Genomic DNA, 18,951 nt, shown 5'->3' with positions numbered 1-18,951 from the left:
CCAGTTTCTTTTACTTTTTATCCTTGGGTAGAATAACAAAAGACTGAGATTGAAGGAGCAAGTCAGCGAAAATTCCGATTGCAAACTAGAACTCGGGGAAATTAGAGCGATTTTGGTTTCAATTTGTGGCGAATGTTTGCATAAAGAGTTATATTTGATTTTCAGTCATGGCCATTTTGGCAATCATGAACAATATTGTTTCTTATGTTACTTGTTCCGTTAGACAAAATCATTTGCACAGTCCCTGAAATGTTGGAAGTACGAAGCTAAATTTTGACTCGCTTTATTTTTTCGCAACCTGGACTAATGCTTCCGACGAATATCGTTGAAAGTATTCTGCTAATCAGACAAACACTGTGCGAAAACGTTTTTAATTTTCATATGTCAAGTAGAACTATGATGAAAAAGTTTTCATTTCACCGTGAGATGTATAATTGGTTCTCCATAATGGGGAAACGACTTGCTCCTATAGAACACAATCGACCTACGATAATACAACTCGAAGGTAAGTATCTGTAGTTTATCGTGAATTATTATTTGTCAAAACTACGAAAATATTGGTGAATATTTATTTTAATATGGCAAAAAAAATTGATCGGTCAGCGAATATCATCGACGGTTTGATGCTGTACGGATTTAATGTACATACGTACCTCATTTCACGATCGGCACACTGAGATCATTGACCGATTTTAGAACGGGTAAACCGGTTATATACTAAGCATACGCATAGGCATACGTACGTATGTGTAGATACTTATATAGGTTTTGTCTCGTCATATCGACTTCAATCGAGCTTGGCGCAGCCTTCTTTCAGACCAATCCGTGAAATTTAATATCGCAACGTTTACGGAACGATATAAAAGAACTGTTTTTTTAGATTTCCTAAAATTTATTCCAATTCATCGATCACGAGAAATTCATGGTGGTTACAGAGAAATCAACGAATACAACAATTTCTGATAAAACTACCTAATCGTCGTAAGATTCAGAAATGAGAATATGAGTTTCACTTCGATTGTAAGGCTCTCGTAACTTTTCACGAAAGAGAATTCTCGTGCAATGAACGGGGGACTGATTTTCACAGAGAGTTAGTTGCACATGCACCGATTATTCTCAAAATGACACGATGTTTGACAAAATTTTCAAACTTTACAGATAACCAAGAATTTCACATCCGACAGAGTATAATTCGAAACAAGTCTCTCGATCTCGTTGATTGGTAAAAATAACAAGAAAAGAAATAAGGATCAAATCAAACACGAATAATTTTCATTCAAAAATCCGAAAAAATATTTATCAATAATTCAAGGAATTTTGATGTGTCGTGCGAGTATCTGTAAACATACAACGAATTAATTCCTTCATAGATTATTGATTTATTTATTTTATTTTTGTTTCATTCTTATAAAATATCTATGCAGCATTTTAACGGCTCTACTACGGTAGGTATACAAAATTGCATAATGTGCGTATGTATTTTTTTAAATGTCTTTTCTTTGTTAATAAAGTAGTATAATGAATCTATATATCGTCTGATTGTGTGTCTGCAGTGAATTATTATAATAATACGTATTTATGCACGTGTGTTATTACATAACTACCTAGATTTTGATGATAGAAAGTGTTATTATTTTAGTGTTAATACTTTGTCCCTAAACACCAAATATACATGCAAAAGTCTAGGTCCTACTTTTATAACAATTGATTGAGTTAACGATAATTATCAGTTATTAATATTAATATTATTATTATCATTATCGTTATAATTATTATCTTGACTATTACCTCATGGGAACTTAAAAATTGCAATCTACAAACTCGTTCGTCTTCTGTCCCGTACCTATAAAGTTACTTACGCCCAACGTATAATACTATACAACATTACATAATTATCAATGTTACTGTTATCATAATATTAGACAATAATTATACACATATATTTCTTCTTTTTTTTTTTTTTCACCTCCGATTCACAAACTCACTTGGGCAGTAGTAAAAACGGTGCTAAACATATTGATATACACGTGATGTAGTATGGCATATGAATTGTTTTTAGTTGTTCACTTCTCCCTTATATTTTTAAACTAGATCATTCGTTTTTTTTTCAAATTAATCTCTTTATCCGTTGGATAATTTATTTTTAAATTCGAAGAAACGCAGCTATGCGCCCAAATTCACGAAACGCCGCAGCATAATGATATAACCCGATTAAAGTGGGCTTGTTGCAATTGTTAGATAAACGTCAATTAAAACTCGTAGGTTCCATATGAAGTTGACACTGCCCGATAATTTGACAGTTTTTGTAATATCTAATGATATTAATAATAATAATAATAGTGACAATATCATAAAGGTATATCAATGGATTTTGTACTAAATTTTTCGCGTAAAATCAATTAAATCCACGAAAAAGTCATTTGGAATTGTTCATTTTTTTCAATCTTAGCATGTTTTATTCAAATTTTTTTTATCTTATGTCAAATGGTGCCGAGAACTAAATTCGAAACTTCGCAGTTCAATGGATAATTGACCATATATTCGTAAAAGACACGTTTTCTAACTAAAAATATAATATATGCATATAAATGGGAAAAAAACAGGTTACGTCGCGGTTTCAATATTGCTTCTGCCTGGTACGTATATTATTGTTATTATTAGTATCATTATTATTAGCATTATCATTATTATTGTCGATATCGTGGTAGTCGTTACTATTCTTTGTAAGCGAATGAACAGCCTTGCAATAATTTTCGCTACAACGTCACACATCAGTTTGCTGCATGTTAAACAAGCTTATAAAAAGTGCAGGTAAAGGATAATTACTGTAAAACAATATTACAAGAATTTTATACGCCTGGCTGTTGCTTTACTACATCTCGTATGATTCAATTCTTACGTTTTGTTACACTAAAGTTTGAAACTATTCGATGGTTGTTCGTTCGCGAGTTTGTGCACACGGTTTAATTTTTATTCTTTACGTCGTGCAAAGTAATTTTGTTTCTCTTCGAATTGTAAACAATGATTATACAAACTATTTTCGCATAATATTAAATATACATTAGAGTGGTTATCGCGTGGTTTGTAAATGCCGATGATAAAGTTTAGCTACATGTGTGAAAAAAATTATTCGAATAACTTCGAAAATAAATTGTATGCATTCTATATTACAACCATAAATACCTAGGATCTATAATAATTAAGATTTGTTATGCAAGTATATCGTGTCAAGAATCATTGTGAATGGTTTTCTTTCGTTTTTCCCCCCTCTCATCTAATGTTTTTTTCTTTATTTATTTATTTTTTTCATTTGATCTACAACCTGAGGCTGAAACGGTGTTTAGTATCTAGGAAGAATTATAGATGATGTCTATAGGTTATTCTAATGTATGATACGTGGATTAAATATATAGTATTTATTTATAAGGCATGTAGTGAAGGTGAATTTGAATTGGCTACTATTTGAGGTATTCTATATACTATAACACGACGATTGTGATTTTTTAAATAGGTAACAAGAATGAGCTCAATAAAATTTCTCTCTCTTTTGTTATCGTGTCGCCTGAAATCGGAGCAGCGTTTTTCAATGACAATTTTCCCCCCTGAAAATAAACAAGTCGTTTTTCAAGTTGTTGCTATTATTTTCTCTCTTCGCGTTTCGGCAGCCTTCAGCATGTGTGTAATATTAAACTTTGCTTCTTGTTTTGTTTCTTTGGATTTCATTTGGAAATTTGAATAGATGACAAAACTTCGCGAAAAATTCTATACTGTAATTCAATCTTAATAGAATACACGCAGCATATAAGTATACAATTCTTAAATGAAAATCTTTCGGCGTATTATGCAATTCACGTTGTACCTATTTGCATTTATATACTCGACTGAAGTTTACTCTAAAACTGATGTATCGATCTAGTACATCGTCAAAGTTGTAAGAGCTACTCCTCCAGTTTCCGGATAATTATCTCATTGTTGACAAAAAATAGTAAACTCGAAAAACTATTCAATCGTAATGCCCATTGGATAAATTCAACTGAACTTGGATTTAAAAAAGAACTTAATAAAGCATAACAGTAATTATAACGATTGGAATTAATTTAATGAAGTAAGAGTTGGCTAGCAACAACAATAGTGAAAAATGAACAAAAATAATAATATAATACTAATAGAATAAGTGTCAATAATTCATAAAAATAACTTTGGTATTTAGCTATTTACCTTGAATGTATAATGTTTAATTTCGAGACAGTATATTCGCAATTAGTGGAAGTAACGAATGTTACGAAAGTAAGCGTTGTGTTAATGAAAGTACGTGGCGCAGTACAAATTAAAATTTGAAAGCTGTTTTCAAGTTGACTACACAGTGAGTAGATTATGAGTTTGCAAAGTGCGCGGTAATTTATGAAAAAATTAAAAAAAAAAAAATACAAATGTAACAACACATTTATTCTCATGCGCGCGTAAAATATAAAATTGATCATTTGGAATTTTCGAAAATAGGTGGGTATATTTCACGTATTTCAATTGTTCGAAGTTCGTAATAACGTAATATGAATTGTAATATACGAAGTCTAATCTTCATCACGGTTGTTTTACTGCATTCGACCAATTAAAACGAAAATAATATAATATTACTGCGCGAAAGTTATGTATTGATGAGGATGCATGAAGAAAATTGAAGAGAAAGAAAAAAAAAAAAAACCAAAATTGAGAAATCGGGTCAAGGAATTATATACACAGACATAAATTACCATAAACGGGACGACGGAATGTTCAGATGATAATAATAGATAAATGTATTACAGTAAAAGTGTATGTATAATGTAACATACACACGTAATTCGCGGATAACATTTTGCAATGAGCGCGGTATAAATAACTAGACAAAATCGTAACTTACCTCCTATATACATACATATAATGCGTGGATGTGAAATTTTTCCGAATTATACATATCACGTGTTACATGTGACCGGTAATTTAATTTCATTTGAAATGTCTGATATACTTAAATGGTGCGACGAGAAATGATCCGGTAAAACAAATTCTATACTTGAATAAAAAAAAAAAAAAAAGAAGATTCGAATTATCCGTTGTACACACGGCAAAAACAGAAAAAATGACACCAACTGGTTTCGTATAATTCTGAAGCACTCCGCAGCGTACATGCATTATACGTACACATATAATATGCACACATGTCTTATACGTATATATCGATTATCGATTAGTATTTGGTATTTAATATTTAATATTCAATGGTTTTTAGTATTCAAATTTGTATGTGTAATATGTATATATGTATGGTATGTAAATAAATATACCTACGATTTAGATTTCAGCGCGCGTGCTAAAAAGATATCAAGGTGATTGGTGCCAGCGTCACACCACCACCTCTATTCGTTCCTTCAGCAGTGCAGAGCCTATGTCAATGATTTAATGCAACATGATATACATCTCCTTAATACGCTTATACGAGCAATTTCACGAGCGTATGTATAATAGATAATCGATTAATTCAGCAATTAATTCATTAAATCTATATTAAGTATGTCGTTATGTAACGTTGTAACTTTAAATCTCGCACGTCATTGTATCGGTATATTTCATTGCGTTATACTGAATATTGTATTATAATTTATTATATAATGTACCATATTGTTCATTAGTAATATTACAACATGTCAATGATTCTATCAACTTATATATCATAATAATATCAATATAGATATATATTATCGTTAATAACGCTCTCTTCATTCGTCCATATTCGTGTATATATATTAAATATTTCACGTATTCTACGTATAATATATATATACATGTATGTATGTATATATGTATATATATATATATATACACATATATATATACATTCACATATTATACGCGTCTATATCTCCGTTAAACATATCCTATACAAATATATATATAATACACCGCAAGTATATATTCACTTGTACGAGTTATTAATTACAAAGAAAGAGAAAAAAAATACGAAAATGAATAGAAATATCTTAGAAGAAATTTGGATTAGATTCTTTGCGAAAATTTCACCGCAACTCAGAGTGATTCAGAATCATTTTACATCAACTTTTTACTAGGTTCACGTAGACGGTGAGTGTTGAGGAAAAAAGGTATTACACAACGGAAAACATTAAGTTGAAATTTGTATTAATACTTTTTTCCATCACACCGTATAATTTTTAGATCAATCGTTTGCTTTATTTTATTACAGTTTGAAAAAAAAAAAAAGATAGAAACGAGAATTCATTTATTCGTCAAAATCGGTCGATAAATTACCTGATCCAACTTTTTTTCTTCTCTAGCATGGTAACGATCTTTAATACGTGCGACATTTTTGTAGAAATTGTCGCAATCTTGTTAAATCTTTCGGTTTGTATACACGAAAAAGAAGGGGAGAAAAAACTGCAGTACATCGTGATTTAATATACAACATTATAACGCACTCGCGACATTTTATGCAAATGTGATATTAAATTCAATTTGCGTCAGTATAATTATGTAAGAAGGTGATTACTAACTTTGCAGTTTAGAACACTTTCAATTTTTTCTATTTCATCACATTACCATAGATACAATATATAATTCGGTATAGCGTTAATACTCACGTAAATGAAAACAAAATGTCATCCCAAAAGACAAAAATCTTTCCTTCACCCCCCCCCCCCCCCCCCCCCCCCCCCCGAATAACATAGCTCGGCATAAAAACCTTTGGCAATTCTAACTTTTCCTTTCATATTCTTCAAGCTTCGAATGATAAGATAGATTTCAAAGTTTTAACAATCATTAAATCTTTCAAATCCTTAATAATATCCAGCAGTAGGATTATTACGTAAAATAGAAGTCAAGCGGATAAACAAACGACGAAAATATCTAAACAGTGTTGTATAATATAAAAAATCGTATCGATTCGTAAGATATTTGACGTTTGTTCGTGGTATAAAAAGGTATAAAAAAAACTCCCGTTCACTTGCACCGTTCGTCGTTTAGGGCACAACAAGAATACAATACGATATTTGTAAATTTCGCATATTTTGAGCCGATCTAATGATAAGTACAGATGGATCGATGGCGAGATAATAGAAGAGAAACGAAACTCAACATTTGTATCCACCGTATCTTGAAGAAGGTCCGATGTATAGACACCTTGCAAGTCACGTCAGTTTAAGATCGATCGAGTGCCTCCCTCATTTGTCCGATAATGCGATATAGGTGCTTACAAGAAACTTCCTACGAGGAACGAAGGAGCTAGGAAATTTGAAAAGGCTGAAAGACGATTGCCAAAGTATATTATACGTAAAGTCGAGGAACCGGCTTACATTCGCAGACGCGATAAAAACCTAAATAAAACCTTTCTCCACAATCGCGTTCTTCGCGGGGACAAAAACAGGTACATTACTTTCGCGTTAGAAAAAGCACGATAAATTATTCCTATTACCACCAAGGCGCTCTTCTCTCTGACAAGAATTTAAAAATAAGAAGAAATAAAACAAACAACAATAGCCCTTACCAATACCGCGTGACGGTATAAATTGTTGTTGAAATTTTGACGAAAGGGTGACATTTCGCTAAACTTGTGTTTCTGCGACGAGAAGGGACACAATTTCAACAACAACAACAATAATAATCATGATTATAATAATAACAACAACGGTAATTATGACAATATGAAATACCGTGGAATTATCGTGGGAAATAACGTAATTCTGTACAGCGCGGGAAATTGGGCAACGTTTTTCATTCGAATCTTCTCGCCGCAATTCTCCTCTATGCCAGAGAGAAATTCTTTCCCCTTTACTGTACGATACAACAGCACGGATTCGAGAGAGTAGTTGCGGTATTGGCGACGTGTCCACTGCCGCGATGGTGATGATGAAGATTATTATTGGTTTGACGGCTCGTCAACCGGCCGCACCTGGGCTATTGGTTTTCAAGAGAATAATGCCTCGAACGTTTCCAGAAGCTTTTGAAAAAGCCTTTCTTTTTCGGCGCGTCGCTACTTTCGCCCCCTGGAACAAAGAAAGGGAAGAAAAAAAAGATGATAACAATCACACGCTTCAGGTTATAACGAGGACAATTGTCGTCGACGAGGATCGATCGCCAGACGTAAGGATTCGAAACTTTGAAACACTCAAGTGCGGTAATCTATCAGAATTATTCCAACTAACGAGAAGAGCAGATAAAAAAAAAAAAAAAAATGAAACTTGTTTCGTTTCGTTGACAATAATCATTTATTTCCGACAATCGTTATTTAACTGTAAATATTAATACTCACAATCGGTGTCCGTCAAATTCGGAGATGATTAATTTTTCTCGTCAGTTCTCTGCGAGATTAAGTCTTTCTAATGGGATATTTAAACTACAATCGAATCTGTGTATTTTTCGTATTTTTCGTTATTACCGGTATGAGAAACTGGACTAGAAATTTTTCTGATTAAATGTGAAAAATTCTCCGACAGGAGTTTGTTCAAAATTGCAGCATCAGAGAATGAAAGCTCCGTGTAACGAAATTGCAGGGTGTGTGTGTTCGTGTGTGTGTGTCTATAGCCATCAAGTTCCTCCCTTCCGGTTTCGCGACACCTAAACGTACAGGCATAAGTACGTTTGTGTGCAAATTTACCTGCCAGTGTGTAAGTATCGGATCAATACGCCTATAGGTTGTAGTCTCTGGTGTGTATATAGGTGGCCGCACGGTATATACGTATACCTATAGTGAGTGGGTAGGCAGTCTGAGCAGCCCTTGCGTCAAATTATCTCGTTTAAAAAAAAAGAAAGAAAGAAAGAAATAAAGAAAGAAAGAGGTAGCGCAACTAAAGCGGGGTCCACTTCTCCCTTGAATGCATCTTTCCCCGACTCGAATATTTAAGCTTATTTCACTTCCTCGTTATACTTTTTTACAGCCGTTCTTTACGTTCCTACGTTAATGAGGTACGATGATATTTTCACCAAGGCAGCGACCATTCAACGTCTCCGTGTGTTCGAAAATCGCGTTGCAGAGAGACTTGCATTTTTTTTCTTTCTTGCCAGAGAGGCAAGGTACTTTACGCCAGTACATTCTTGTGATAAAGTAATTTTCTAATCTACTACGATTTCGGACTTTCGTCTTACGTGAAAAAAGCTGCGCGTGTATTGTTACGCTAATCGAGAATTGGCGTAGCGATAATTTCTACGCACAAGTATATAAACGGTTATAATCTACACCATGACCGCAGGAAAATATCATGTCTTATCGTGTAAGGGAAACCACCGGTTTCCTTGAATGTGGTAAAAAAAAATACTTTCCCTTCATCCTTGCAGCTCTCACATAATTGCAAAGAACCGTATCCTGGTTTTTAAAACCACCTATTGAGAAACGGCAAACAGTCCAGCCGCAGGAAGAAGTTTCCACCGGATATGAGTGGTCAGTTAGAAAAAAAAAAAAAAAAAAAAATTGCCTTCCCGACGGTTTTGTTACTATTAAATGCAATAATCTGAAATTTTTCGTTTCAAATTGAATTTATATTGAAAATGTGTTTTATTCTTTTTTGTAACTTTTTCGTAACAGTAGGCGTAATATAAAAAATCAAACGAAAATCGTCGAATAGTCTAAACTTTAAAAGTCCGCAATTTTTACCATTAACATTATAGAGATACCGATTCTTTGACTATAACGAGTAAATTAGGGTAACCATTACGATTACATCACATCACGCTATTGTGCAGTCATATTTTTCTTTGTTACATTGAAACGCGAGGTGCTTGATACATGGAATTGATACCGATAAAACGATATCAGAGCGGCTGCCATAATCATTGAATTTACGTCACGGCGATACATTCGCGTGGGGGGGGGGGATGGTGATAAAAAAGTGAATAATACGGCACCAATAACACGTTATTCACCGCTGTACATGTGTAATACTCACTGTTACGTCATTAGAGCACAATTCGTATCATTTGTCTTAATTGGAGTATGTATTATAAAATAAAGAAACGCCGAATTCTTTAAATCTATCCTTTACATAACTAGAACATTAATGATTTGGTTTGCTGTCACGTAAGAAAACGTATTTTCTCTCTATTATTTTTCTTCTCTTTTAGTCAAACTGTTGCGTTTTCACAAATACTTGAACTTTCGTTGAGACTGATTTATATGTACATTTTTAAATTCCATCGAATAAAACATGAATAAAAATAACGAATGGTTAGAGCACTGTTATTTTCAATTAGACTTTCAATGGGCATAAGTGAGAAAATTTAGCATAGCAGCACCTCGAATAAACATGTACCGGTATAAATAAGTGAAAAAAAAAAACATTCATCTATGAAAAAAAAAAATTTTCATCATTTTTCAATTTCGAAAGTATAATACCAAAAATTGGCCAACTTATGATAGTAGACGCGAGGTGCGAGCGCGTAAAGCTTGAAGGAACACGTTGGCGTTCCTAGTAAGAGGTCCGTTACAGAAATAACTATGTAATATTAATAGTTTAGGAATTTGAGGAGGCAACTCTGTGCAGCCGGCTTCTTACCGAGAGAGAACGACGGCGGCGTCGCGTCGCGTCGCAACATTCGAGAGAAGTCAGAGACGACCCCGAGGGGAGGATTTCAAAGATATTTTCAAACGCACCAATGCCTCGTCGTCCTCGCCTTAGATGTAAATCTAATCTCTCTAACACTTACCGAGAATATGCCATCGGATTAAGAAGAAACAACGTTTCTTTTCTTTTCTTTCCTTTTTTTTTCTATCTTTTTTTTTTTTTGTTTTTACAAGCACCCTCGTACATCCGTACGAGAAATTATATAGTACCTACGTGCATACGAACAATGCAGGAGTAGTATATGTCGGAAGACGAAGAAGTACGATCGATATGAATTAATCGATGCGATATGTCTACGGAGCGAGATTTGAGTGAATGAAAATTGATTACACGCGAAAGAGAGAACCGTGAAATTATGTAGTGCCGACTAACGCCGAGAAAGATGCGTAGGCATTTAACGATCTTCCAAACGGATATAGAACGCCCCGCAAACATCGGAGAGGTTTTTAACATACTAATTTTAACTCACGCATTTTTAATCCACGAATGACGTAACGACGTTCTTTCGAATTTTCAATTCAAAACTAAATCACGTATTCGTAACGTCAATAATGAAACAATTATTTCGCACGATTAATGAGGATCGTTAGGAAGAAAATTAATCGTGTAGCACGAGAATGACACGATTTTGGTTCTTTTGTCTTCTTCAAACAACGCATACGCCATACGACTATGTCATTGACTCTTAGATCTCTGAGTGCAGGGTGTTGAGAATGTGAAAACTTTACCAAATTTCCACATCTCCCAAACATAAATAGATATATATATATATATACATATATACATATAATATATTAGGTTGATTCTCGTTCTCTCTCTGGGGTGCACTGGACTAAAAATACTAATATTATCACAGGAAATTCTCAAGGCACCGCACAGTCACCTTTATACAAACACGCACACGCGCACATATGCATATATATAGTGTTACGAAGTAGCGATAATAATTTCCGACGCAGTGCATAAATTCATAATGGTTTTTTTCCGTCCTGCAGTAACCGGGCGTGTCTTATCAAATGAATCCATATTAAACTTAAACTTACCAGGATAATGTCCCGACGGTGAGATATCCTTGGCTACCTTGTTGTCCTTGCTGTTACCTCCTGTAACATCGAAGAGAAAGAAACGTCGTGTTGTTCTGTAATACTTGTTACTTTTTTCAATTTTTTTTTTCTTCCTTCCATTCAAAGAAAACTATATAAACTTTTCTTTTGTTACGTGATAGAATGTTAGCTTATGGTTATTAGAGATAGTTGAAATCGAGCAATGCAATTTTATTATTAGACAGTATGCGAAGGAGAGAAGAACCTTGACTGAAAGAAGCGATAAGAACAAGAGAGAGAAAAAAAGAATAATATGAAAATCACTGCATTAGATGGTAATTCTGCCGCACTCTCGATAACGTTATACATATATCTACGAACTGTATACCTATATATAAACGAATGAGTAAATAATAATAAGGAGAGAATAAAATGAAATAAAAACAGACGGATAAGAAGGAGTAAAAAGATTAGACTCGGGGTCCGGCGATAAGGATCAGCTTTTCGCCCGATTAAGGTATGTATATGAATTATATCTAATCGTCGGTTAATCGTTACTCTTCGTTATCTTCACATACAGACGTTCCGGTTTTCAAAGATTACATTTTTACGCCCGAACGTTTATCGAGTCCAAGTATTGAACTTTGGCGAAACTCTACGGCGATCTGACTCAACAATCGGGGCAATTCATATTTTGTCGCTGTTTGTTGTTTTCCGGAACGGTTCTGCGTTAATTTTTTCAACCGCGTATAGTCGTATGTACACAAAGTTACGTATGTACAAAACGTGCAACAAAACACTGGCTTGTTTTTATCATATCAGAGAGCTGCCTCAGCTAAAGCGTCTCGCGGAAGCTGGCAGCGCGTCCCCCCGACTCTGATAGCAACACCAAAGTGTAATTATTTATGAACATGTGTACGCATGACGTATGAGTGCGACGCGCGTATGACATACATGTATAACCTCAACTGATAACGGTAAGAAAGAAAACATGTAAAAATGCGTCTAAACGAGAACACGCAACAGACGATCAGGCGTCACCGCGTTACCGATTACTGTATTGAAGCGTGTGTGTATATATATATATATATGATGTATATTATAAATGTGTACACACAGGCATGTACACATTGTGCATATTGATTTGAGGCGACGAAATTTCATTTCAATTGCAGCTTTATATACGTAGACGAAATCTAAATCAAGTATTTAAACGAGAAAAAGATAAGGATGTTCGTCATATTTATACCCGAGTCGATATTTTTGGATGTCCAATTTTAGAATGTTACGGATCTGGTATGTCGGAGAATTTTTTGAAAATGAGATGCTGATACTTGATTCATTTATTTATTTTTATTTTCTTTTTTTCTTTTTTTTTTGTCGTTCGCCAACTTGGCAAGCGATACTGCTGTTTAATAGGACAATGATTGGACGTAGTTTAATTCGTGTAATCTTAATTAACCGTATTATAGTTGACCAATTTGTCGCCGCTATTCGTTCTTCGCTTTTAACTTTGTTTTTTGTTTTTTTTTTGTCTTATTTCTTTCTCCGCAGATGTAACCATTTACATTTTTTTTTACCCGCCAGTAAACGAATTATTTTCCAATATACGTAAGAGCCTGACGATTTTCAGCTAGTACGAAATTATAACAAGTCCTTTTTCATCTCTTTCCGCATCTTAATTATCGTGTTATAGCTTTGAAAAATGAATCACAGCAGTTTTGAATACGCTAAGTTATCGTTATTTCCGCTCTATCGCGGGACGATGCATCAACTGAGAATAATATATGTACTAGAAACTTAGCATCCGGTGTATTCGGGGAAGTACACTTGTATAACGAAATTACAACAACAACACGACCAGTAATTGTATACGGAATGATAAGAAAAGTAGATAATTGATAAAATGTCGTTATCCAAACGTTAAAACATCAATAGAAGCAGACGATATTACACAGTCATGCGATTAACGATGACAGTTTTTCAAACATTATTTTTAATATATCGTAAGAAAAAAATTATCTGCTAATTTTCTGAATTTTTTCACAATCTCATCTTGTTTGTATACCTTGGCTTATTGTTAGGTCATCGCCCGGCAGTTTGCAGTCAGTCGTTCGATTAAATGCTAATAAGCACCTTTCGATCTCACACGCTAAAACGTTGACCGTCAATTGTAAAGCCATTAATTTTCCATCGATATTACATGTATTTTCCCCGACGTGATATCGAATCGACGAAAAGTGCAATGCAGGGAACATTTGATTGATTGATGATCGGTAAAAAGGGAGAGAATTTGGCAAATTCGAAAGAAATTCCATAAGTATGAAATAACGAAGAGAAAATGCATTCCGGATCGGTTCTTTCTTTCGGCGTTAAACGGTTCGTTGAAATAATTTTTCAACCTTACGATTAACTTGTGTTCAATAATATATTCGGAGATTCATAATTCTTGATGTTTAACTAGCACGAATCATAGACTGCAACAGGTATAGAGATATACACATACAACCGGGGTACATATATACAGGTATATACGTATATCGTACACGAATGATGGAATCGTTTCAGTTACAAATACCGGTCTACCCGATTACCTACATAACGTTTTATGGAAGTATACCGAGTAACATTCATCCGCCATAAGTATGACTATGTGTGTTCACAGTCCGTTGATCGTTGAAGAAAAAACTAAAGTCTTGATCGGTAAAACTTTTGATTCGAATATCGGATTTTGGAATTGAATGTAGAGAGCTGCTTTTACGAGTCAAGGTAAAAAAGTATTTCAATTCGTTCGTGCTGTAATTTAAATTGTATTTCAAGAATACAGAAGCATATTTTAGAAAGTAAAAAATCAATCAAAAAGTAAACCTAATATATAATCGTTGTAAAATTCGATCTAGTTTATCGCTTACTGCAGATAATTACGGATAAAAGGTACGTTATATAGAAATGGAAAAACTGCGTTTTTCCTGCCTGATTTCAACGGTTAAGAAATCGAATTATTTGAATTTGAGCGTGATGGGGAAATTGAAAAAAAATTTCACACCCATTGCACAACTGCGGTAACGAAATTCGCCTAATTTGGAAGGAAATGATTGACCGAATGACTGAATCATTGTCAGTTTAAAACGGAAAGCCCCGCAGCTATATTCGAATGTCTCTAACTTGCATACCTATTTATGTGTACATACGCATACATATACATATATACCTGTGTGCATAGCTGCGGATATCGCGAAACCGAACCATTTCTGTCAAGTCATTAGTATAGATGTGGAAAGAGATTGTTTTAGGCCAAGGACTCTACTATAGCCGAGAATACAACACGGTAGTAAACTCTTCGCGTTACTACAATATTTCTATGACCGGTTTTTCTTTTTTCGAATTTCCAAGTGGGCAGAAATTACAATTATATCACAGTTAATACAAAAAAGGGGTATATAAATCGATGTTTGTCGTGAATCGAGAAACTATACGCGGCTCTGCCACAAAGCAGACTCTGCCGAATTATATATGTATACGTATACGTATAATACAAATATTTTTAGATTACGGTAGAAACACGGGATTTCGAAGTCGTACCATTACGTTATACTCTCGACCTCACCTCTATTCATAGATTCGACAACGAAGCTGCCCCGAAACTTCTTCCGGAGGAACTTTATTCAAATCCCTGGAGCCGTGTAAAAACGAATTTCTACATCTTGCTGCACGCTTCGTTCATCCGTTGTGTATAATAAAAACACTAACAATAATACAAGTATTTAAATGATCATGCAGCGATTTGGGAAGTTAACGATTTAATCGACCGACGACATGCACGAATTTCCAACTTCCTGCGATACTTTCACCATTAATCGTATAGTATTATGAATAAATATGAGATAAAAAAAAAAAAAAAAAAGAACACTATTTTCGATTCAACACGGTGAATTTTCTACAGACATCCTTACGGATCGTTGGAGAAATAAAAATACCTATGTTTTATTTACGTCGAGGGTTCGGCGAAACCTTAACGCCACCCAAGGGCTGCTGGGGCTCCTGTTGCCCTCGACGCAAATCAATAAGATTTAACCCGGCAGCTCAACCACCAGAGGGTGTGGTTCGCCCTTAGAATAAGGGTGCCATCAAAAAGTAGGGAAATATTGAAATTCTCACTGCTCGAAATCGTTATAGCGTATCGCAGACGTACATGTATACGTTCGATGGGTTATGCCGAAGGAAAGAAACGTGAAATCATGATTTTATCTTCCACTTAATTACCCCGTGTCAAATTATTTTCGATAAAATTCAAGTATAGAAGAATTTTGTCCCGTGTCGAAAATTATATATTTCTCTTTTTGTCTTCCTCGATTTAACTTTGATACGAGATTGCGTGCAGTTGAAAAGAAAGATTTAAAAATGCTTCACTTATAGAAAGTGTGCTCGGAGCAAAACTCGACCTCCTTAAAACGTAGCGAAGAATTTTGTCGAAAGAATTGACCGAATTTGATTCATTCAGCTGAGTGAAATAGGAACGGCGGCAGGTGATGTGTGATAATGTGTATTTATGTACGTGTTCAAAGTGGAACAGTAAGTATCAGCGTCACTGGTTCACGGTTCGAAAGAAGGACAAGGTCGGTGAACACGTTATGCTTATAAGTATGTGTTATGTGCCAAAGTAAGCAGATCCTTTGAAGCCATGATAAATTGATCGATTTCAAGATAGAGAGTTAGAGGAATTAAAAATCTCCAAGAGTGTGCACGGCGCGCGGATTCAACGCAACTCGAAAACCCGTAATTACCATTATAATGTCGCTGATACACGAACATGTGCGTTTAACAAAAATCCGCCCATTTTGGTAGATTTTAATCGAGCGAAGACACGCAAATTTCTCATGTGAAAGTATCAGTAGTAAATGGTTTTCTCAGATTTTTACTTTTCACTAACTCTTCGTCACAACTGCACTGAGAAAAATTTCATTTGCTATAGTAACTAGAAAAATTCTAGAATTACGAAAAACGAGGTACGCCTAACCATTTTGCGCTATCGTTGATCCTTATTCGGTAATTGCAACGCAAAATCCGTTTTTGTGGCTTACTCTACTTTTTTAGTTAAATAAGGCTCTAACGTCAATTTATTATTGCAAAAGCATAAAATTTTCGCAACGGTTGCAAGAAAATATAGCAACAGCGATCGTAATGAGAAAGAATAGTAACGGATACTAGACTTTCCGGTAACAGCTACGAAACTAATTTTCATTTTGTACCTAGAACAATATTTTTCAATTGTGGTAAGAAATAAAAATAGTCAAGGACTGAGCGGTAACCGGAACTAAAAATTTCTGTCAGTGTACCGTCCGTACATATTTGAATGTTTTTCAATTTTCCAAGTCATCGCCGCAGGTCGGAAACGCCCCCTTGCTTCATACACTATATATCGTTCAAAACTCTAATCGCTGTCCGTAGAATAACGGAAACTCGTTAAAAAAAAAATACGGTAAGAGATAAGTTGTCAGATAATCGTCAGTGTTTAACAGCTAACTGATTAAACGTTAGTCACGAGTCGAATCATTTCGAAACATTATTGTTTGTTCTCGACGATTCCTGGACATGGTTTCGGGACGCTAATGAATTCTACAAAAATCCTTATCTCTATTACACAGAGTTGTCCAAACTGTGAATAAATCTGTACGATTTCAGGAAGTTTCGTTCTCGTCATTTACTCCGAAGATTCCGGTGTTTCACAAAATAATAATTTTCCATCAGAAGCCGCACATGGTTCAGGACCGATAGTACATTCCCATTTACGCGTGATAATTTAACGTCGTCTGATCGGTCCAGACTGCGTATAACTGTAAACTTACAGACGTAAGTACGAGAGTGTGAGAATCGCGGAGACGTAAACTGGTGGTAAACGACGATTGCATCTCCTGGCCGTGTACAACACGTATACGAGGTTCTTATAACCGGCGGGCACTGGTCAGCCTTATCGAGGAGTGAACGGCTGCGGCACATATATCGCGTCATATGTAAACGTTCACCTCTCGCCGCCGACAAGAACAAACTATTTGCAATTGATGTTATTCGCATCGAGACGAGGAGGTTAACGTTATACGTATGATAAACACGTGCATCATGCGTCTGCAGGCACGCGTTATACGCTCGAACAAAGTGCAAAACGATTTGTAAAAATCATTTCAATCATTTCCCACGCCCTTATGTAAATTTCAATTTCATTGAAATTAATTCTCCGTCAGATGTACGTATACCCCCGTTGACACTGACGCGAGATTTGATTTTTGTCTCGTGCACACTGTTGAAAAAAGATTCTTATGATTGGTGAAAAAGTGTACAATTCTTCGATTACCCTCGTCGAGGTGAAAAAATTTCATATCGAACAAAGCCTTCGAAGGAAATTTTCCATGTTGAAAAAAAACATCGATGCATTAAAGCGTTCGGCAATACGTAAAAATCAAAGTGTCGCGTTAGTTAATTGATGATTTCGATTTCGTGAAAAATGTCATATCATTTTCACGATAAAGACAAAATTGTTGATAATCTTCAAACCAGCTTGTAGCTCAGTATTTGTAAAAGCCTTCGTATTCCGGACTCTGTATGACACGTACTTTCTACATTCACGTGCCATATTAAATCGGTTTTCGGTAGGGTACAAAGTGCGCAGTAGCAGGACAGATACTTGAAAAGAACGATATCCAGGCTTATCCTTGCCTCTCTCCAAGAAACCTCCGGTATATAACGTACATTTCGCTTGGAAAATCCCTGCGTATCCGTAGACATCTGAGCACCGAGTATTCGTCGAGAGTTGGAATCCTCGAGAAAGATTGTGAGTTTGAAATCGAGTCTCCGAATGAACGCGCAAAAGCGAGAATCGGTCAGCACAGACGGCACGGACAGCCTTGTCGCCTGCATTTCGTCGTTTTAACGTCTGCTGCATGTAAGCGTCGTACGGCGCGAACAAGGAGACATATTAATGCATGCAGGAAACGTCCGCGTGTGTCGATTGCGGGTAAAACGCGTGGACGCATGCGTGTGCGTGTATGTACGTACAACGCGAGTTCCGAGAATCGATATCACGTACAACGCGGGAGAACCTAGCCCGTGACGTTGGAGACGCCGCGCCGGAGGCGTCGCGACGCCCGGAGCATCGTGAACTACGCCAAGCCGTCACCTGTTGTCGTAAAACGGATGTCCGAAGGGCAAAAAGACATGGACGAATACATGTAGATGATAAATGAATAAATGCGTTAGGGAAGGGAAGAATATCGAATATTAATTGGGACGTTAACGCTCCGAAGTTCGTT

The 18,951-nt window shown here is 35.4% G+C and overlaps 1 protein-coding gene across 9 annotated transcripts in view; it reads right to left on the bottom strand.

The window, feature by feature from the left end:
* Positions 1 to 18,951, bottom strand: part of LOC107217733 — a 183,510-nt gene that overhangs the window by 18,384 nt on the left and 146,175 nt on the right. For 4 of the 9 annotated variants that reach the window (XM_046730851.1, XM_015655392.2, XM_015655377.2 and 1 more), the window contains 2 exons: positions 11,648 to 11,707; positions 1,490 to 8,033 (listed from right to left, as the gene is read on the bottom strand). The exons of 1 other annotated variant lie outside the window; for it this stretch is intronic. In XM_046730851.1, the coding sequence (XP_046586807.1) occupies positions 7,945 to 8,033; positions 11,648 to 11,707 (149 nt within the window). In that variant the 3' untranslated portion in view covers positions 1,490 to 7,944. Of the gene's footprint in view, positions 1 to 1,489; positions 8,034 to 11,647; positions 11,708 to 18,951 lie in introns of those variants that run through there. 4 more of the 9 variants (XM_046730853.1, XM_046730855.1, XM_046730852.1 and 1 more) reach the window with 2 other exon arrangements.

This window comes from Neodiprion lecontei, chromosome 2 (genome assembly GCF_021901455.1).
Source record: "Neodiprion lecontei isolate iyNeoLeco1 chromosome 2, iyNeoLeco1.1, whole genome shotgun sequence".
NCBI classification, from domain to species: Eukaryota; Metazoa; Arthropoda; class Insecta; order Hymenoptera; family Diprionidae; genus Neodiprion; species Neodiprion lecontei.
This window is presented reverse-complemented; position numbering and strand designations above follow the sequence as displayed.